The sequence below is a fragment of the Nomascus leucogenys genome, chromosome 22a (genome assembly GCF_006542625.1).
Source record: "Nomascus leucogenys isolate Asia chromosome 22a, Asia_NLE_v1, whole genome shotgun sequence".
In the NCBI taxonomy this organism is placed as follows: domain Eukaryota; kingdom Metazoa; phylum Chordata; class Mammalia; order Primates; family Hylobatidae; genus Nomascus; species Nomascus leucogenys.
The window spans coordinates 14,268,422-14,291,283 of NC_044402.1; the positions used below are offsets into that span (position 1 = coordinate 14,268,422).

General features: G+C 37.9%; 1 protein-coding gene across 3 annotated transcripts in view; it reads left to right on the forward strand.

Moving 5' to 3' along the window:
• The window catches only part of PPP4R3A (protein phosphatase 4 regulatory subunit 3A), a 53,360-nt gene that overhangs the window by 22,652 nt on the left and 7,846 nt on the right, over window positions 1-22,862 (forward strand). For 2 of the 3 annotated variants that reach the window (XM_030803042.1, XM_030803041.1), the window contains exons 4-11: window positions 2,417-2,515; window positions 5,934-6,551; window positions 11,142-11,219; window positions 11,611-11,727; window positions 12,172-12,327; window positions 14,777-14,908; window positions 15,014-15,116; window positions 17,127-17,285. In XM_030803042.1, the coding sequence (XP_030658902.1) occupies window positions 2,417-2,515; window positions 5,934-6,551; window positions 11,142-11,219; window positions 11,611-11,727; window positions 12,172-12,327; window positions 14,777-14,908; window positions 15,014-15,116; window positions 17,127-17,285 (1,462 nt within the window). The remainder of the gene's footprint in view (window positions 1-2,416; window positions 2,516-5,933; window positions 6,552-11,141; window positions 11,220-11,610; window positions 11,728-12,171; window positions 12,328-14,776; window positions 14,909-15,013; window positions 15,117-17,126; window positions 17,286-22,862) is intronic. The other variant, XM_012498222.2, reaches the window with a different exon arrangement.

Genomic DNA, 22,862 nt, shown 5'->3' on the forward strand with positions numbered 1-22,862 from the left:
TCAGCCCCCTAACTAGTTGGGACTACAGGGATACACCATTGTGCCTTGCTTAGACACATTTTTAAACATGGAATCTATTTGTGTTACATTAAGAAGTGTTCTTGGCTGGGAGTGGTGGCTCACGCCTGTAATTCTAGCACTTTTAGAGCCCGAGAGTTTGAGACCAGCCTGGGCAACATGGCATAACTCCGCCTCTCAAAAAATACAAACATTGGGCATGGTGGCACATGCCTGTAGTTCCAGCTACGTGGGAGGCTGAGGTGGAAGGACCACCTGAGCCCAGGGAAGTAGAGGCTGCAGTGAGCCATGATGGTGCCACTACACCGCAGCCTAAGTGATAGAGACACCATCTCAAAAAACAAACAAACAAGAAAAAACAGAAGTGTCCTTGCTAGTGAGAAAGATTAGAAACTGCTGCAGTAGAATCATAGGTCCTTAAAGGTACCTTAAGCTAATCATCTTTCCTTCTCAATACAGGAACCATTATCATCCTGATGGATACCCAGTTGGCCTTTGCATGGCCGTTTTTGGTTACTTACTAGTCAGATTGAATTATTTTTTTCTTTATACCATACTCAAATCCATCTAACTTTACTCTTCTAAATTTTCTTTGTACCAGCTTGAAAAAACACTCAGTGACATAGCCCTTCAGATTTTGAAGTTAGCCATTAAATGTAACTCTCCCTAGAACCATTCAATAGTTCTTGTATGAGATGATTTATAGATTGCTCTCAATGAGAGGGTCCTTTTTTGAAATGGTTGATTGCTATCAAACAGTATGTATATTTATTTATTGCCAGTAAGATTTGAAAGGATTTTTTTTTTTTTAATTTTTTTTTTTTTTTTTGAGACAGACTCTCACTCTGTCACCCAGACTGGAGTGCAGTGGCACGATCTCGGCTCACCGCAACCTCTGCCTCCCGGATTCAAGTGACTCTCCCACGTCAGCTTCCCATGTAGCTGGGATTACAGGCATCTGCCATCATGCCCGGCTAAAATTTTTTTTGTATTTTTAGTAGAGACGGGGCTTTACCATGTTGGCCAGGCTGGTCTTGAACTCCTGACCTCAGGTGATCCACCTGCCTTGGCCTCCCAAAGTGCTGTGATTTAGAGGCATGAGCCACTGCACCCTGCCGAAAGGATATATTAGGCCTTATAAATATATATATATATATATATATATATATATATATATATATATATATTTTTTTTTTTTTTTTTTTTTTTTTTTTTTTTTTTTTTTTTTTTCGAGAGAGAGAGTTTTGCTCCTGTTGCCCAGGCTGGAGTGCAGTGGCGCAGTCTCAGCTCACTGCAACCTCCGCCTCCTGGGTTCAAGCAATTCTCCTGCCTCAGTCTCCCGAGTGGCTGGGATTACAGGCACACGCCCAGCTAAGTTTTGTGTTTTTAGTAGAGATGGGGTTTCACCATGTTAGCCAGGCTGGCCTCAAACTCCTGACCTCCGCCCACCTCAGCCTCCCAAAGTGCTGGGATTACAGGCTTGAGCCACCACGCCCAGCCAAATATTTTTATTATACCATGCATATTGTAGAATATATGCTCTTGGTACCATGAGGAATATAAAATGGTCTCAGTATTGTATGTGCAGTGTCTTGCTGAGATTACATCTTAATAAAAACTGTTGAACTTTTCATTAAATTTTCATTAAAGTTCTGTCTAGATGGCCAAGCACTGTGGCTCATGCCTGTAATCTCAGTGCTTTGGGAGGCCAAGGCGGGAGGGCCCGAGGCCAGGGGTTCAAGACCAACCTAGGCAACGTGACAAGACCTCCATCTCTACAAAAAATAAAACTAAGAAGTTCTGAATAGGAATGAAAGGGTGGTAGGTGCTAGGAGTTTGCTGCTTCTTAAACCATAGCACTTTGCTAAGTTTTAAAAAAACAACAAAAACCTATGTATAGGTAAATGCTCACGTACTACAAATTTAGCCAATAATTTCAAGGGCTTCATGGACCTCAGAAGCCCCTGGTGAAAAACACCTGCTGACAATAGAGGGAAGAGAGAAGGAGTTTTATTAACCCTATCGTCCTAACATGCCCTAGCTATTTTATGCTTAGATTTCCTCTTTGGACATTTTAATGACAGCATAAGATGTAAGTCAGTATGCTTGGATAGCATAGGTATAATTGGTATAATGTTTTGTTTTTATCTTTTGCAGTGCATGAAAAGAATATATTTCATATATTGGTTTAAGTTGTCATTAAGGAAACATTTTTATTTTATAGATTAGGGGAAGTGAAGTGTGAAAAGTCATTGTTTTGAAAAAGAAAGACATTGATAATTGCCAGTATTAGTGTTGCAAAAAGTAAAAATGAGCACAGTTTTATTTCCTTTTGTTTGTTCAGTTTTGTTTGTGATAGTGTATGTTAATCATTCAGACTCCTTTTATGTCTCCAAAGGACACTCTGATTGTGTGGTCTGAAGCAGAAAATTATGACTTGGCCCTTAGCTTTCAAGAAAAAGCTGGATGTGATGAAATTTGGGAGAAAATATGTCAGGTAATTTTTTAAATAAATCAACATGCTTTCTTTAAGTGTTTTGTTTTTTGCCATGCTTTCAACTAATGCCCAAAAGTTTAAATAAATTTCAAATTGATCTTTTAAATTCACTGCTGTCTTTGAATTTGATTTAAAGGTATAATTTATTGACACTAAACTCTCTAGCTCATACCTTTGCTGAACTCCAGTGTTTTATATCCACCTGCCTTTTTGAAACTTTCTCCTTTTGTGTTCACTAGCATCTCAAATTTAGTACTCCAAAACCAAACATAATCTTCTCACATCTATCCCATCACCTTCTAAGTGCCATCCAGTTGCTGAAATCAGAAACTTGTGGATCATGTTTGTCCTTCCATCATCGCTTTTATCCATTCAGTCCCTCGATAATAAATCTAGATCCATTGGCTTATCTTCATTTTTACTTTTGTAGTTTTCCAAGCCACCATCATTTCTTGCCTGGTTTATTGGTTTTGTCTTGACTGATCTTCCTAAATCAACATTTTAGCTAGAGTGATTAGGTGATCTTTTTAAAAATGCAAGTCTGATTACATCACCCTTTGTTTATAACTTCTTGTGGCTCTTGAAAGAAAACCCACCCTTGTACTTGTCTTGAGCAGTATGGCTGTTGACTGACTGTTCAGCCTTACCGTGCCTCTAGGCTTGAATGTTCTTAATTTATTCTGGAGTTTCCCTAGTGACATAATCACAATCTTTTGTGAATTTGCATTTGTATGTGCTTTAGTAGCTAATGCTGTTGGCTCTTGTTATACACTTCTTAGGCCATTTCTTTCTAGAGAAGTTTTCTCCATCTCCATGTTTACTTTATCTAGAGAATAATCTTCACCAGATTCCTTAATTCATTTGAATGTGGCCCTCAAACCAGCAGCACAAGCATGACATGGGAACTGATAGAAATGCAAATTCTGAGACTAGCACCCCTCCAACCGACCCCAGACCTACTGGATCAAAAACTGCAAGTAGGGTCCAATAATTGTTTTTTAAAATCCTTTCTTAAGAATTCTGTTTTCACAAGCCCTATAGGCCAGACTTTTCTCTGTAAAAAACAAGATGGTAAATATTTAAGGCTTTGCAGGCCATATAGTCTCTGTCACAGCTAGGTCAACTCTGCTATTCTAGTTCGGAAGTAGTCATAGACAGCACATAAATGAATGGAAGGGCTGTCTTCTAGTAAAACTTTCATTTACAAAAACAGGTGGCAGACCAAATTTGGCTGTAGTTTGTCGCCCCCCTGCTTTTGGTGATTCGGATGCACCCTAAAGTTTGACAGCCATAGCATTCATAGAAGATATAGTGTCCTTAGCAGTTTTTCCTTAACTTAATGGAATTTATTTCAAGTATATATTCTACTTAGCCGTGCTTTTCATAAATGAACCTGTCTGTTAAGCTGTCCCTTTCCTTCTCTGAAACAGGAAAGGAGTAACATTTGTATCTGAATACCATCTTTTTAGTTTTTCTTTGCTTTCTGTCCAACAATTATATTTGTAGCGTATTTCTCTAGATTTTGTCTTGTAGAGTTATCCCAAAGAGAGAGAGGTGACATTAATGAGTTCAGGCTATGTTAATAGCATCTGTTATTCAGACAAATCTTGTTCTCCTCTCTTTCATCTTTCTGAATCAAACAGTTCCACTCTGGATACAGTCTTCCTTTATGCCAATGTGTAACTCAAACCTGAACTCACTCTGTCATTGTCATGCCTGGCTCTCCTTTAATATTGTCTGATCTTTACCTTTGTTTGGTCTTTAATGTCATAAAGTTTTCCATCATCTTAATAATTTTATCACTAGCTGCTTTAGTATTCTTTTCTGATATTCCCTTTCAACTTTTACATAGTTTATGTTCAAGGTGTCATTTCTCAGTCACTCTTTTTATGGGTTCTATCTGAACTTCTCAATCATTTTCTAGATCCAAGAAAGGCGTTACATTTTGCTCTCTGAGATATTAAATGTTTTTCTATTTCTTGAACCATGTTCACCAATTTGCTCAACTCAAAAAGATGGCATTCTTAATATAATAAGGGCACTCCTCTCTTTTCATTTGGTTTGCTAATCAAAATCTAACATTTTTCTGTGGTAAAATCATAGTTTGGGTATTAGGAACTTAAAACTATGAGAGCTTACATAATTAACAAATTCAGAGCCAGTGTGAGACCATGCGGGTACAAGCCATGAATGTGACTTGCCTCCTTTCAGTGCTGCTGTCCACTTGGTTCAGGTCAAGACCATATCACCTTGCAGCACATTTCAAGAAAAGTATTCCAGGTCATCATCTTTTCTAGTATCTATCAGTGCATCTGTTCATTACGCTAAGCAATTTAAGCTTTTTGGCTTTTTCATATAAGGTCTAATTTTTTTCATCCCTTTACCATTCTACTTGGCCTTCTACTTGCTTTAGTGGTCACTGTCCCGAATTCTAGGGCCAAGATAACAAAATTTGTTTCATTTCAAAGTTTATCCTTGACCTTTTGTTACCAAAAAAAATGCCTTACTTTAAAATGTAGTCAATGTAAGTTACCTTTTTATAATAAGAGCCCCTCCAGTGGCATAAAATTGGATTTTATGACAGATTTTGGGCTCCTAGAGGGATCATGAAGGCTACAGGTTAGGGTGTGTAGAAAGGAAAATATTTTCGTAGTTTGGTTACTTAACCTTCAGCAGACCTTTTTTGGGGATAACTCTACTACATATAGGTTGTATTTACTTTATATGTGGCTTCATTTTTATGTAGGTACACTTGTATTCTGCCTAGTGTTTTTTAAATCCTATTTTTGGGCCGTCAGTATTTATAGCAAATCAGTGACTCACTTTGGTCCAAAGCCAGTTTGTTCATGCTCTTTGGCCCTTGGTTTCTACAATCAATTGATGTTAAATATTTTCCTTTTTGCTTATAATTATATATTTTCTGTGATCATAACATTATGATATTTGGTGTTTATTTGGTCTTCACCTCAGAGTTAAATAGTGAAGAGTTTGGTGGTGGCAGCTATCCTTTAGCACAGTCCTAGGACTGTTTCTGAGACTTGCCTTGGTCTGCTGGAAAAGAGGGCCAGGGATATGAGATGTTAGTGGCTGTTTTAGCATCAGGCTTCTATGTTGTGGGTCTGCAGAGGGCTGTTTCGTAATAGTCTCACTTAGTTTAGCCTGTCCTAGAAAGTTGTTCTTGCCAGCAGATCTCATACTTTATAAGGAAGCTCATTCTGTTTTTGAACTTTGACTAACTTCCTTAAAATTGAAAGTATACGTTACTTGGAGAAATGTAATGTAGAAAAGTAGGCAGTTTTGTCTTGAAAATTATCATTATGGGTTTCTTACAACATTTCTAGTATTCATCTTAGAATAGCATTTAGGTTTGCTGGTCAGCTGTTATATATTTTGTCAGCAATTAAATTTTTTTTCATAGGTTCAAGGAAAGGACCCTTCTGTGGACATCACTCAGGACCTTGTGGATGAATCTGAAGAGGAGCGTTTTGATGATATGTCATCGCCAGGCTTAGAATTGCCATCTTGTGAATTAAGTCGCCTTGAAGAAATTGCAGAACTTGTGGCATCATCTTTACCTTCACCTCTTCGTCGTGAAAAACTTGCACTGGCACTAGAAAATGAGGGTTATATTAAAAAGCTCCTGGAGCTTTTTCATGTGTGTGAAGATTTGGAAAATATTGAAGGACTGCACCACTTGTATGAAATTATCAAAGGCATCTTTCTCTTGAATCGAACTGCTCTTTTTGAAGTTATGTTCTCTGAAGAATGTATAATGGACGTCATTGGATGTTTAGAATATGATCCTGCTTTATCACAACCACGAAAACACAGGGAGTTTCTAACAAAAACAGCCAAGTTTAAAGAAGTGATTCCCATATCAGATCCTGAGCTGAAACAAAAAATTCATCAGACATACAGAGTTCAGTATATACAAGATATGGTTCTACCAACTCCTTCGGTCTTTGAAGAAAACATGTTATCAACACTTCACTCTTTTATCTTTTTCAATAAGGTAGAGATTGTTGGCATGTTGCAGGTGAGTTAGATCATTCCTTTTTTCATACTTCAAGAGATGCAGCAAAAACAATTTGCTCCTTTTAAATACATACATTGAGTTTTAATTTTGTTAATGTATAAAGTTAAGTACTGTGAGATATTTTAAGAGATTATAATATGCAATAATACTACGAGACCAGAAGGTTACTCTATCTGGTGTAGGAGAGGTAAGTGTGACAAATGTAGTTTGAAGAAATGGTATGAGGGGATGATTTTTTGGATACAGGGTCTTGCTCTGTCACCCAGGCTGTAGGGCAATAATGCAGTCTTAGTGACTGCAACCTCCACCTCTGCTTCCCTGGCTGAAACAATCCTCCCACCTCAGCCTCCTGAGTAGCTGGGACCACAGGTGTGCACCACCACCCCCAGCCAATTTTTGTATTTTTTATAGAGATGGAGTTTGTCATACTGCCCAGGCTGGCCTCAAACGTCTGAGCTCAAGCAATCTGCCTGCCCTGGCCTCCCAAAGTGCTGGGATTACAGGTGTGAGCCACTGGGCCCAGCCTGATTTTTTTTTTTTTTTTTTTTAAAGTTGGGGTCTTGCTCTGTTGCCCAGGCTGGAGTGCAGTGGCACAGCCATAGCTTATTGCAACCTTGAACTTCTGGGCTTGAGCCATCCTCCCACCTCAGCCTTCCAATTAACCAAGACTACAGATGCATGCCACCATACCCACCTTTTAAAAATTGTTTTGTAAAGAATGGGTCTCACTTTGTTGCCCAGGCTGGTCTCAAACTCCTAGCGTCAAGCAATTCTCCCACCTTAGCCTCGCAGTGTTGGGATTACAGTTATGAGCCACCATACTCAACTATAGGAGGATAATAATGAAATGGTTGAATGCTGAACTTTGGGGTTATTACTCTATGAATTATGCATCGAATAGAACAGATTGGAAGAGGAAAGAGTGAAGCACAAAGCCAAGAGAAATGTCACTAAATACAGAATATAAATTCTAATGAGAATTGTGGGCCAGGTGCTGTGGCCTGTCTCTACCAAAAAAAAATAAAATTTAAAACGAATTTGTAAAATTCCCAGATAATGATACAGTAAAAGTCCCGTTTCAGGGTCCAGGGAATGTAGCAGAGGGGACAAATTATAATTGCATGTATCCCTACCAAAAGCCACGTTTTGCTAAGGGGTGTGCCTGTGGGTGAGTTAAACCCATGTGAATTTGAGTTTCAGCTCCGTCTGTAATAACTCTCAGTAGCTATGTGAGTTGGGCAGCCTTAACTTCTTAAAGCTTCAGTTTCCCCATCTGAAGGATAGTGACATTAATGCCTACCCTGTAAAGTTGTCTGAAAATTAACTGAGGTCAGACATGTAAACAAAGTATTTAATATGATGTAAGATTCGTGGGAATTTTTTAAGTATCTATTGATAATTGCTTATTAAAATGTAGATTTTTTTTTCTTATAGTATGCCCAATCTCTCTGATCTGGTGTTTTAGGGTGTTTGCATCACAATCCCCTTTGTGCAGAATCATGAATTCTGCACAAAACAGAGTCAAAGTTTCTGAGAGCTAGACAACAATTTGTGTTTGTAACACCCCCAAAGTTAGAAAAGCTCTTACTGTGTCATCCCAGTGTGTGAATTGGTCTATTCTAACTGAAATAGAAGTTTACATAGGCTGGGCCTAGTGGCTTATACCTGTAATCCCACCACTTTGGGAAGCCAAGGCAGGAGGATCGATTGAACCCAGAAGTTAAAGACTAGCCTGGGGCTGGATGCGGTAGCTCACGCCTATAATCCCAGCACTTTGGGAGGCCAAGGCGGGTGGATCACCTGAGGTCAAGAGTTCAAGACCAGCCTGGCCAACATGGCAAAACCCCGTCTCTACTAAAAATACAACAATTAGCTAGACGTGATGGTGGGCGCCTGTAATCCCAGACTCGGGAGGCTGAGGCGGGAGAATCATTTGAATCTGGGAGGCGGAGGTTGCAGTGAGCTGAGATCGCGCCATTGCACTCTAGCCTGGGCAACAGGAGTGAAATTCCGTCTCAAAAAAGATTTTTTTTTTTTTTTTTTTTAATTAGCCGGGTATGGTGATGCATGCCTATAATCCCAGCCATGTGGGAGGCTGAGTTGGGAGAATCGCTTGAGCCCAGGAGTTCAAGTCTGCAGTGAGCAATGATCATGCCACCACACTCAAGCCTGGGCAACAGAGTGAGACCCTATCTCAACAACAAAAAAATAAGTTTGTGTAGTACAAACAAAGAATTGTTATTTGCACCCGTACACACACACACACACAGACACACACACACACACACACACACATATACACGTTGTTTTTTATTCTTTGATGCCTATGATACTGTAAGAATAAGAGATCTTTGGGAGACTGAGGTGGGTGGATCACTTGAGGTCAGGAGTTCGAGACCAGCCTGACCAACATGGTAAAACCTCGTCTCTACTAAAAATACAAAAATTAGCCAGGCGTGGTGGCAGACACCTGTAATCCCAGCTGCTCAGGAGAATGAGGCAGGAGAATTGCTTGAATCCAGGATGCAGAGGCACATGCCTGTAATCCCAGTTACTCCAGAGGCTGAGACAGAATCATTTGCACCTGGGAGGCAGAGGTTGCGTTGAGCCAAGGTTGCACCGCTGCAGATAAGTGTAATATGACTTGGAAGATCTTTCAAGACTTCACCTCAGGTGTATAAGTAAAATTTATTTGAAACCTGAATTTGTTAAGTACAGAAAGGAAGACAATAAATGTAGTAAGAGCTGCTTGGTAGCACACATTACATATAAAGCAGTATGTTTAATCATATGTCTGTTCCTGTTTAGAAAATTTTGTATTTCTGAAGTATTAGCCAGTGATAGGCAAAAAAAGGAAAAGTATGAACTAAAATACTGAGTTCTCCTGATCCTTTTCTTTAGGTCCATATGGTTCTGTTTTTGTTATGTGGGGATTTGTCACTTCTGTGTTTTCTTGGTCTTCATACATGTAAAATGCCAGTTTTATTCATTAAGTATGAATAATTTTAAGCTGTTAAGTCTTTGCTTCCCTGCAATATGCTGTATAAAATACTAGCTGCCAATACATCTGTTTCTCTTGATGCTGGACACTTCTATCCAAAGTGCTGCTGTGAAGGCTGTAGCATTTTACAAATGTTTTGGCAAGAAGTGATTAAGGTACAGTTTAATGCAGGTTCCTGCCCACTTTGTATAGCCCCATGCACACAAAATAAATATCACACCCTCTTAACATCGACTGCTTCCTTTGTAGTACCATAAATATTCTTATTTTCTCTATTTCTGTACCCCCAACTGCAGCAGTTCAGAGAATGTCTTTTTTAACCATTTGATATCCATTTGGTAGAATATAGTGTATTGGGGATGTGTCTTGAAATTGGATGCCATTTGGGTAACAAACATGGTCAAGATCATATTAATGAGGTATGACGTATTTGTTCATTTTAGAAAAAGTAAAGGTGGGAATAACCAAACTAACTTAGTGCCACAGAAGATTTTTCTGGAGCACTCACAACAGTGAATGTGGAGCTAGTAATCTAGTGGGAGCTTGTATACACATCCATGTGTATGTGTATTTAGAGTGAGGCATGTCTAGGGCTGGAGTGGTATTGAATCTACTTCCACTAGCTGAGGTAGTATGTAATTAAAATCTTGGTCGAGCATGGTGGTTCGTGTCTGTAATCCCAGCACTTCAGGAGGCCCAGGCCAGTGGATTGCTTGAGGCCAGGAGTTCAAGACCAGACTGGCCAGCATGACAAAATCCCATCTCTGCTACAAATACAAAAATTAGCTGGGCGTAGTGATGTGTGCCTGTAGTCCCAGCTACTAAGGAGACTGAGACAGGAGAATTGCTTAAACCTGGGAGGCAGAGGTTGCAGTGAGCCGAGATGGCACCACTGTGCTCTACCTGGGTGACGGAGCAAGACTCTGTCTCAAAAAGCAAAACAAAACAAAAGCCAAGATCTTGATGAAAAAATAGCGATGAGAAACATTGACCGGGCAATGATGAAGGCTCTGCCACCTTAATTGGGCTTGGGTAAATTTTAAAATCCAAGTCTCAATTATAAAATGAGGAAGTAAAACAAAAAGTTCTAAATTTTGCTTTTTAAACAATTGAGTCATTCTCTGTATCTTTAAAACACTAAAGTAACTTTGTCTTTTCATTCTCATTTGAGAGGTTGTAGAACCTACCTTTTAAAAGTTAAGGTTATAAAACCTATGAAAGTGAGGGGTCAGCAAGTGTTGGTCCTGCTATTTTTGTAAGTAATATTTTATTGAAATACAGCCATATCCATTCATTTCCAGTTGTCTGTGACTACTTTCCTACTACTGGAGCAGGGTTGAGTACTCGTAGTAGAGATCACATGAGCCACAAAGCTCAAAATATTTACTACCTGGCCTTTATATAGGCTTAGAAAATAGAGTCTTGACAAAATTTTATACTTTAATAGTGTGGTTTTTCCTTCTGTTAAAAAGAATGCCAATACCACCTTTCCTTTTTTTAGTTATTGCTGTTTATATTAAAGCGTCCTGAAATTATATTTTAGGACAATCTTAGCATTAACATAATTGCATCTGTCCTTTGTTTCACAGGAAGATGAAAAATTTCTGACAGATTTGTTTGCACAACTAACAGATGAAGCAACAGATGAGGAAAAAAGACAGGAATTGGTAAGAAATTAGATACTATGAAAGGCATAAAAATAAAACAACTGGCCGGGCTTGGTGGCTCACGCCTGTAATCCCAGCACTTTGGGAGGCCGAGGTGGGTGGATCACGAGGTCAGGAGTCTGAGACCAGCCTGGTGAACGTGGCGAAACCCCGTCTCTACTAAAAAGTACAAAAATTAGCCAAGCATGGTGGCGGGCACCTGTTATCCTAGCTACTCAGAAGGCTGAGGCAGGAAAATCACTTGAACTCGGGAGGTGGAGGTTACAGTGAGCCAAGATTGTGCCATTGCACTCCAGCGTCGGCGACAAGAGCAAGACTCCGTCTCAATAAATAAATAAATAAATAAATAAAATAAACTTTTTATATCACTTATCCTTTTTTCTAATTTCAGGTTAACTTTTTAAAAGAATTTTGTGCGTTTTCCCAAACTCTACAGCCTCAAAACAGAGATGCTTTTTTCAAGACTTTGTCAAACATGGGCATATTACCAGCTTTAGAAGTCATCCTTGTAAGTTTTGTGTCTCCTCATTTTTAATTACCATTTTTTAATCCCAAAATTAATATTTTTAATGCTATATGCAAATATTCTGCTATAGCCAATATTTAATATTAGCTGTGTAGTTCATTAAGTTAAAGAAGCTATAAAATTCCAATATTAGACAGTTTTCACACAGTATTAAAAGAATGCAGTTAAAGGAATTTTCCATAATTTAATGATAATTTGTCAGCTTTGCAGCTTATTAGCTGAAATGTTAAAATAGCAAAACAGAAATAAATGATTTAGAAAGTATAATTTTATCCATACAGTAAGAGTTTTATATGCAGAAGAATTTCTTTGACCTTTCTTTTACATTGCAGTTTTTTTATATGTTTTGTTAGGTTTGGATATTTACATAGCTATTGGTTCCATATTTTTATAATTACAGGAAAAATAAATGTTTTTTGTCTGCAGGGCATGGATGATACACAGGTGCGAAGTGCTGCTACTGATATATTCTCATACTTGGTTGAATATAATCCATCCATGGTACGAGAGTTTGTCATGCAGGAGGCACAACAGAATGATGATGTAAGTAAGAAGTTAACAGAGCAAAAAATAACCAGCAAGGTAAATATTATTTGTACTAATAGTAAGTATTTATACATAGGAAGCTATAACTGTTTTTATTATTCACTTTTAAGATTTAATTGTTGCTGTTTGGGAAAAGTGTAGCCATAATATCAGATGGCTTATTGTTCCCCTAAATTGGTTCCTGTCTCAGTTTATCAATTTGTCCTACAGCAATTATTTATGTTCATTTAAATTGCCTTTTAAAATGTTCATGTCAGGTTTTTTTTTTTTATTTTTTTTTTTTAATTCTGAAGTCAACTTGCTATGTCGTCTTTTTTAAATCATTTAGTCAATCAATTCTTGTATCTGGGGAATTATGAGTAAGTTACCTAGGAAAACATTGACTTTAGGGTAGATTCTCAGAATCGTCAAGAATGAAGAAATGTAGCACAGTCCCTTAAAATATGAAGGGTGCTGTTTCTTTACTGCCTAGCCATAGAGAACAAGCTGTTACGTTGTTCACAAACACTCACACACATTAGCATCTGAGATATACCAGATTTTAAAGTAATAGAGAATATATCCTGGTAATGTGAAGGGTGCGCCTGGATCACATAGTGCGTGACGTGAGAGCACTAAATGTGTGTGCTCTCCTTTATTTTAAAATAATTGAACCAATGATTCTGATTTTTTCCTGCTTCCCCTATAACAATTTAGAAGCAACTTTTTACGTAAGAATGAGTAAGAAGGACCTGCTGTCAGATTCTTCTTAAGGGAGGAGGGGAATAAAGATCCCCTAAGGAAAAAAAAAATCTGTTTAGAATTCCAGCCTGTAGTATTTTTATGAAATAAGAAAATAGACTGTCTTACTTTTTGAAAAGATCCTATTTAATGTATTGTGATGTCAAAAGGAAATGGAATGCCATGTAACTGCTATGTTTAAGTTTTTATTTTTAAAGTATAGTGCAGGATTGGTGCAAAAAAGCACCAGTTCGAACTGTTGTGTCATGTTTTTTTTTTTTTTTTATAAAATATTAACGTCAGCCTCAGCAACATAGACCCTCCTTTAGTACAAAAATAATTTTTAAAACTTTTGTATGGTGGCATGCACCTATAGTCCCAGATAGGAGGATGAGAAGGAAGGGTCTCTTAAGACCGGGAGTTTGACTGTGCAGTGAGCTATGATTGCTCCACTGCACTCCAGTCTGGGTGACGAAGCCAGACCCCATCTCAAAAAAAAAAAAAAATTCTTTGAGAACCAAAGTATCTATTACTGAAAATAAAGGCTATTGTTGGTCCCATTAACCCATGAGCTGAACATATGAACATGTGTTGATATACCTCAAAATACACACCGTAGGACTCTTTTTTTTTTTCTGTTTTGCAACAGAATAACATTTCAGTCACTAGGACTCTTGATTCCCACTCTTCTTGATCATCATTTCCATCTACTGTCTGCATTTTCTCTATCCCTTGTCCATCCTGCCTTTGCATACACATAGACAAGAGCAGGGATTTTCTCACTGAATCCCTCTCAATCTTATTTACTACTTAGGTGAGGAATACCAGTCATAATAGGACCTCAGGAAAACCAGCCATCTATTTATTTTGATATTTAGAATGTGTATAATCCATTTGTTCTCTCCACTCTCTAAATACCATAGTCTCATTTTCTCCAATTTCAGACATTCAGATAATTTTTTCCTAAATTTATTTTAAAAGGAAATTTTCTGTCACTTTTACAAATGGAGAACATACATCATTGGCCATAAATAGAAGGACTCTGTAATAATAAAAGCAATAGACGGGGCGCGGTGGCTCACGCCTGTAATCCCAGCACTTTGGGAGGCTGAGGCAGGCGGATCACCTGAGGTAGGGAGCAAGACTAGCCTGACGATCATGGAGAAACCCTGTCTCTACTAAAAATACAAAATTAGCCGGGCATGGTGGTGCATGCCTGTAATCCCAGCTACTAGGGAGGCTGAGGCAGGAGAATCACTTGAACCTGGGAGGTGGAGGTTGTAGTGAGCCGAGATCGTGCCATTGCACTCCAGCCTGGGCAACAAGAGGCAAACTCCGTCTCAAAAAAACAAAATAAAATAAAAATAAAAGCAATGAAAGTAGAGTGATGTTCTAAATCCTACCTAAATATGCTTACTCTTAAAGCTGTGGTCATAAAACCCACTGGCTTTCTTCAAAAGGTAGATTACATTATTAGAAAGTTGTAAAGATGTATTATCACCAAACTAAAACTATGCTTTTGCTTTATTCAGAGGAATTTAAAGATAGTAGACAAGAAATTTCTATTTAGGGCTATGTCCCTGTACCACACTTTAGGGAATGAAATACTGTCGTATGTCCTGTCAGATCACTGAGTTAAACATTTCACTTTGCAGTTAACAGAACAGCTAGAGCCTAGGTATAATGCTGTGGTATGTGTCTTAGTTTTTGCTTTTTCCGTTCTCTCATAATAAGTGATCCTGAGTATGTCTATTTGTCTCTCCAGGATATTTTGCTCATCAACCTCATTATAGAACATATGATTTGTGATACAGATCCTGAACTTGGAGGAGCAGTCCAACTTATGGGCCTGCTTCGAACTTTAGTTGACCCGGAGAACATGCTAGCCACTGCCAATGTAAGCCATGAGCATTTTCCCTCTTTTTTCATAGCTAGTATATTGTAGTATTGCTGGTAGGAACCAGTGCGGTTAAAGTTCATGGAATTGTTCTTGATTCCTTAGAAAACAGAAAAGACTGAATTTCTGGGTTTCTTCTACAAGCACTGTATGCATGTTCTCACTGCTCCTTTACTAGCAAATACAACAGAAGACAAACCTAGTAAAGGTAAGATAATTCAGGTTGGTAGTTAAGTTCTCCGTTCTTGAATGCTGAATTCCAAGCTGGTGTTAAGTAAATCTTTTTAGGAGGCAGCTAGTGGGAGGTAGAGGCTGGGAGGACACACCTTTTTAAAAAGTAGTCTTTAAAAGTTCAAACCATCAGATTAACATAGAGGTCTTAGTAATTGGTTGGTTGGTTGTTTTTATCAAAAGCAACCTGGAGTATTAATAATGTATTTTGAAAAGAAAGGTTCATGATAAAAATTGCCCTAAAAGGCCTGTAATCCCAGCCCTTTGGGAGGCCGAGGCAGGCGGATCATCGGGTCAGGAGATCGAGACCATCCTGGCTAACACGGTGAAACCCCATCTCTACTAAAAAAAAAACACACAAAAAAATTAGCTGGGCGTGGTGGCAGGCGCCAGTAGTCCCAGCTACTGGGGAGACTGAGGCAGGAGAATGGCATGAACCCAGGAGGCGGAGCTTGCAGTGAGCCAAGATCACGCCACTGCACTCCATCCAGCCTGGGTGACAGAGCGAGACTCCGATTCAAAAAAAAAAAAAAATTTCCCTAAAAGTACTGTAGTCAGATAACAGAAGCATGTAAAAGAAATAAGATAATTTTTTGTTGAACAATATTTGTATTCAGTTTGCATCTCCACTGGTGAAATATAAATAGAAGGCAGTAGCTATGGAAAATTTCATTTTAAATTATTTGTACTCCAGATGTATAGACAGAGCTAGGATTTTTGCACAATATTAAGCTACTTTTGTTTATATTGAAGATATGTTAAGATTTGTTATTTTTGCATTTTATTCATTACAGCTTTAGCGTGTGTGTGTGTTTAGGAGGTAGTTTTAGGTCTACATTCGGAAATTGCTTATTTAAGCTTCAGGAGTAAATATATTATTTTGTTATTGGATTTTTTTTTTTTTTTTTTTTTTTTTGGAGGCAGAATCTTGCTCTGTTTCCCAGGCTAGAGTGTAGTGGCGAGATCTTGGCTCACTGCAACCTCTGCCTCCCAGGTTCAAGCAATTCTCCTGCCCCAGCCTTCTGAGTAGCTGGGATTACAGGCGCCCGCCACCACGCCTGGCTAATTTTTATATTTTTAGTAGAGGCGGGGTTTTCACCATGTTGGCCAGTCTGGTCTCAAACTCCGGGCCTCAAGTGATCTGCCCACCTTGGCCTCCCAAAGTGCTGGGATTATAGGTGTGAGCCACCACGCCCAGCCTTGAATTCTTAATATAGCATAATTATAGCACTCACATAAAATACAAGTTAAATTTACTTTTTGTGTAACTCCAGAATCAAGTCCATGAAATGTGAATGTCCATTTTTCTTACCTGCTTTATTCTTATTAGGTAAAGCTCGAGGCTTCTTTACAAACCACATGTTCTATTCCTCCAACCTTTATTAAGATGAGAACTCATTGTGATTTTGTGAAGGACTGTGTTATAATCTAAATGTGGGGGATTGAAAAAAAGCCTTTCAGAGGCTTGCTGCCTAGTGAGGAGTAAAGATAAGTCAATGATTATAATTCAGTATAGACTCGTTACAAGTAGTAAAGGAGGCACAAAACACACTGGAATCGAGGGAACAGGGAGAGAGAGTAATTGCACCAAAGAAGACACGGTGTCTGGCAAAACCTCATATGCTATATCTGTTGGAGAACATGCTAAGATACCTGGTAGAGGGTCCTTGAAGTTTGGAATAAGGCAGATACTCTAGATTTGTATCCTAACTCTGCCTTACTAACTTTTCCAACTGGGGTCTAGTTAGTTAATAGGCTCATAATGTAAAACCAGTTTCCTATAGGGTTGTTAAAATTAAATAAAAAAAAGTAAAGCACCATGCCTGGCACATGTTAGGCATTCAGTAAATGCTAATTTCCTCCTCCCTAAAGTTAATATATTTAGGTTAATAGAAGACATTTTACTTGATTAGAATTTGAGTTCTTACAGTTTAGAAGGAAAAATGTTAGTCATTAAATATAATTAGTTGTGTTTTGTTTCTTTTAGATGATTTTCAGACTGCCCAACTATTGGCACTTGTATTGGAATTGTTAACATTTTGTGTGGAGCACCATACCTACCACATAAAGAACTACATTATTAATAAGGATATCCTCCGGAGAGTGCTAGTTCTTATGGCCTCGAAGCATGCTTTCTTGGCATTATGTAAGTGTTAGAATTATTTATCATCTTTATATATTGGCATGTTGGTATTTTTTACATCTTATTGCCCAAATGAAAAGACCACTGATTTACAGATCAAGAGATCTAGGTTCTAATACTAGCTCTGCCACTGATTATGCAGGTTTGCCATGTTGAGCAGGTGTTTTTCTTGACTCTCTTCTTACTTAATATACAGTAAGGGAGTAGAATGTGTCTACAGTGTTATATTCCATTATTAAAACAGCACTTTGATTATTTTACCTTGGATATTTTATAGCAGGGGTGACAGACTACAGCTGAGGCCAGATCCAGCCCATGGCCTATGATTGTACAGCCTACAAGCTGAAACGTTTACGTTTTTAAAAGGTGGCCTGAGAGGAGAGAAATGAATATGGTACAGAGACCATATGTGGCCCACAAAGCCTAAAATATGTACTAGGTGGACCTTTATGAAAACGTTTGTAGACTCTTTTAGAGCAATATAGTCTCATAACAAGATTGTTCTTAGACGTAAGTTTTTCAAAATGACTTTCACAGTGTTCTTAAGACCCTAGTTTGTTAGAGAAAACCATGTTTCTGAATTGAAAATAGGTTAATCCAGAATGTTCTTTATCAAGCAGCAGCCAGACATCTCAGGTAATGAGTTGCCATATGTAAGTGGTCCTTACTGGTAAGTTGTTAGACCAAATTTAGGGGCACCCTAGAGGTTCTGTAAGAGATTTCTGGTGGTAATTTAATTTTTGCCTTTTGGTTTTTAAAGGTAAGTTTGAGTGTTTTGTTGTTGTTGTTGTTGTTGTTGTTGTTTGAAGCAGTCAGTCATGCACTAGAGGCCTGAATATATATCCATTTTTGCTAATCTTCTTTACTTCATTTCTAATTGTTTTGCTTAATTGATTTTTTAAAAATCCTGTAATTACATATTATTAAAATAATTACAAATTTAAAATTTTATTTAAAATGTATAAATAGGCCAGGTGCGGTGGCTCACACCTGTAATCCCAGCACTTTGGGAGGCCGAGGTGGGTGGATCACGAGGTCAGGAAATCGAGACCATCCTGGCTAACACGGTGAAACCCCGTCTCTACTAAAAATACAGAAAATTAGCCGGGTGTGGTAGTGGGCGCCTGTAGTCCCAGCTACTTGGGAGGCTGAGGCAGGAGAATGGCGTGAACCCGGGAGGTGGAGCTTGCAGTGAGTCGAGATTGCGCCACTGCACTCCAGCCTGGGCGACAGAGCGAGACTCCGTCTCAAAAAAAAAAAAAAAAAAAAAGTATAAATAAATAAATGGCCAGGCACAGTGGCTCATGTCTATAATCCCAGCACTTTGGGAGGATGAGGCTGGCAGATCACCTGAGGTCAGGAGTTCGAGGCCAGCCTGGGTAACATGGTGAAACCCCGTCTCTACTAAAAATAGAAAGCTGGGTGTGGTGGTGCACGCCTGTAGTCCCAACTACTTGGGAGGCTGATATCGCGGTGAGCTGAAATTGTGCCATTGCACTCCAGTCTGGGCAACAGAGAGACACTGTCTCCCTACCCAAGAAAAACAATAAATTTTATATTTTATAAAAGCGACATTGCTTTCTTTTAAAATTCATTAAACTTCCTATCAGGGCAACATTATATTCATTTTTCTCGTATACTATCACAGAAAAAGTGAGAACACCAAGGCCAAGTTTAGAGGGGGAGTTTATAGCTCTTTGACTTGTTCTTTTATGTTGATAATAGAGTTTTGTTCAAGTGTAGAAAAGGGGATTTGAGAGCAGAATGGAAAAACTGAATAAATGAATAAATTTAGTTTTATTTTACCAAACATATTAAACACAACTATATTTCATTGATTCAAAAAGTACACTTCTACACATTATCTCTGAAATCAAGATGAGTCTTACAATTAACCTATTTATGCCTAGTGTTCCATTATTGGAACACTGAGCTTGTGGGAGTTATTTATATCCTGCTCAAGGTCATCACCAAGGTCTGATTTTTTTTTTTTTTTTTTACAGAAAAAAATTTGCAACCTCTAGCATGAATGGGTTAATGGCATGTCACTATAATTGGTAGCTTACTCAGTGGCATCTTAGATTTGATTACTATCTTATATCTGGTGTACTAGGAAAATAAGATGGTTATGACCTGGACTTGGCCATCAACGGAATCAGTTCATTAGGAGGAGGGAGTCATGTGAAAATCAAAATGCAACAGTAATAAGCACTATATTGAGGTGTGTTTGGATGCATAGTGGAAATAATTCATTATAATTTAATGAGGCAGATGAAAAATTTCACACGAGTGGTAACTTGAGTTGTGTCTTGGTCATGGGAGAGTATTGCATTCTTGTTAATTGGGTAAAAAAAAAAAAGTGGCATGTGGACAAAGTATACTGGGTCTTTTTTTTCTTTTTTCCTTTTTTTTTTTTTTTTTTTTGAGACGGAGTCTCACTGTGTCGCCTTGGCTGGAGTGCAGTGGCACGATCTTGGCTCACTGCACCTCCACCTCCTGGGTTCAAGCGCTTCTCCTGCCTCAGCCTCCTGAGTAGCTGGGATTACAGGAGCGCACCACCACGCCCAGCTAATTTTTGTATTTTAGTAGAGATGGGGTTTCACCATGTTTGTCAGGCTGGTCTCAAACTCCTGACCTCGTGATCTGCCTGCCTCGGCCTCCCAAAGTGCTGGGATTCAGGTGTGAGCCACGGTGCCCAGCCTACTTGGTCATTTTTAAAGAGAGTCAGGACAATGCAGCTGAAAGGAGAGGACTTTTCTTTAGTTCAGTTCCTCATTTCATTATTTTGCTTGCAGTATTGCAAAGAAAATTTCTCATAATCTAATGAGAACTTTGGAGAGAATCTTAAGTAAATGAAAGTTTGTTGTTGGAAACTAGGTATGTTAGCAAAATCTTAGTTATGTTTCATTGTTGATATTTTCCAAACTGAGTCAGGTTATCATTAAACCTAACTCTTTGAAAGGACTTCTTGCTGTACCTCTCTTCCCAGGGTTGAGGATATATAAGTATCTTCCTAACAAAGATGCCTGTCATTAGGAACAAGCTTTTTAGAACTGGCTTTGTAGTATGCAATAGGAGTTTTTATCAAAGATATCTAAGAACTAAAATAAATTTGAGGAAATTTAAGATACTTGTGGTTCTTCTGAAAAAAGTGTACATTGAAGTATTAGGTATAGTATTTTTTAAAGGAGGGTTTATTGATATTTAAGTTTAGGTGCACATATATAAATGCAGACAGTAATGAGCAGTTAAATGTAACAGTTTGGGGATTTAGGGAGCTTTTAATTTTTTTATATTTGCTGCTGCTTAATTATACTTTGTCATCTTTAAAGAACTAGTTAAGTATGTAGGTGTGTCTTGCAATCATTTCTAAACTCGGTCTTTATAGGCTAGATATCACATGTATCAATTTCCTTGGCCTTACTAAGTTCCTTGGATCTTACATTGTAGCCCTTTAGCTCATACTTTTACATTGTTTGAGGGTGTTTTGTTGTTCTTGTTAAAAACATGGAAATCTTAAAAAGGAATGAAATAAAGCTTTATTATAGAGGCATTTATTCAATTATTAGTTACAAGGTAAAAAGTCACAAATTTATTACATGAAATTCACGTTTTATAAAGTACAGATAAATAGTGTTTTTTTAGAGATGATTGAAACTAAGCACAAGAGGTTCCTGGAAATGTTAATGAAGGTTAGAGATGTGAGTGGAAGCAGAATGTGCTTTACATTGAAAATCCAGTGGCAATGCCAACTTGGCCTATCCTAAAAGCTTTCTCCACTCTACTTGATTTGACTTCCAAGATCTTACTGGTAAAATTTTGAAAGCAGCTTTTTACTCAACAGCAAAGAATAGTGGTTGGATATTTTTGATGCAGGTTTCTTTTAAGGAATGGATTTGAGTGGTAATAATACAAAGTTCTTGATATAAAAATGTAAGAGCAAATGGAAATAAGGACCAAAACAAAAAGACCACTAGAACCTCCTTCTATCTACCCCAGCAGTTTCTGGATAGAAGTGCTCTTGAGGAAGTGCAGTGGTGCCATCTACATTCCTTTGTCTTAGTGAATTTCAGGAAAGGAGTTTTTCACTCACCTAGGAACTACAGTCAGACAAGAGGGGTCAGTGTGTGTGTGTGTGTGTTTGTGTGTTATGGTAGGACACAAGTCTCCACAAAGCCCGCAAAGTTGGAGTACAAATTCTTAAAATAGTAATACTCCTGCCTTAATTATTACAAGTTTAAAATGTGGTCTATTAGCATGAGCTCTGAAGTACTGATTTTTATTCCTAAAAATGGAAATGCCTCAGTAAGTTCCTTTGCCAAATAACCTTAAAAATACAAACTGAAAATATTGTTTTGGGAAAATAAACCCTTGTTAGGCTTTGACTTATCACACAGAAAGATGCCTCTTAGTGTTTAAAATGTCTTAGTTCACCATGAGTATGTTTTTAAAAATATTCAGTAGTTTAAAAAATAAAATGCAATTATTATTCTATAAACTATTTAGAAACTCCCTGCCCAGAGTGTTTCTTAAGAAAGATACACTCTTAAATAAGTTGCATTGTTAAGGCAGTTAATAATCAACTGTACCTAATTGGGCATTCACTTGTGGACCTCTTTTCTGCCAACTAAAGAAAAATTGAGCTGCTTTACTCCTCTGCCTTCCCACCCAGAAACCGTGTCAGCATGGTTGCCTGGCTACCTGCTCATGAAGGACTTGATTAATAGCAAATTGGCAATTTAACGAGCCACTTCCATGATCTCCAAAGAAACCAAAATACAAACACAATATTTAATCTTGCCAACCGAAGACGATGTGACTGCATGAAGTGAGTATGCTTTTTTGCACTGTTTACAATAACTGGGGCATTAACTTACTGATAATTCCATTTAGGTAAAGAGGGCTTTGTTGAAGTCTAGCTGTCTGAGTATATTTGTGTCTTGATGAATGGTGACTTAAGTAACTCCCCATACCTCAAGATGTAAATATACCTTTTAATCTGTAAGTTAAAGCCTAATTAATTATGAAAATGAAAACTAGAAAAAAATTAAAAAGCATACTCGCTACAACAAGCATAGAGGACCACATTTTAAATAACATCCTCTAAATTTATTTTTAAACTATGGCAAGGCAAATTTTGGGTCGTGCAGATTTTTGTGGGTTTATGGCCTTTCTACAGCCACATCCACAAATAAATAAAATTCCATGAACTACAATGCAAAATAGTAAGAGTGTCCAAAAATATTGAAGATCAAATTATACAGTGGATTGCCCTAATAAAACACTGGTTTTTTCTGTTAAGGTGAATATAAAAGGTCATGTTGAATTTTTTCATCTTAAGTAGTGTGATAGGTTCATTCGTTTGTCTTAGCTCTTATTTTAGATCTAAATTACATTTTGGTCATTAGTAACTCGTTTATTTTCAGGATTTTTCTGGCTTTCTAAGACTTGTGTTCTATGATGACATATACTACTTTTAGAAGACATTTTTCTGATAACACTTTCATAATCCTTATCTTTAGGTTCACAGTTCCGGAAGTGCAAACATCATAAATAATTATTGATATGTGTTAGTTTTTT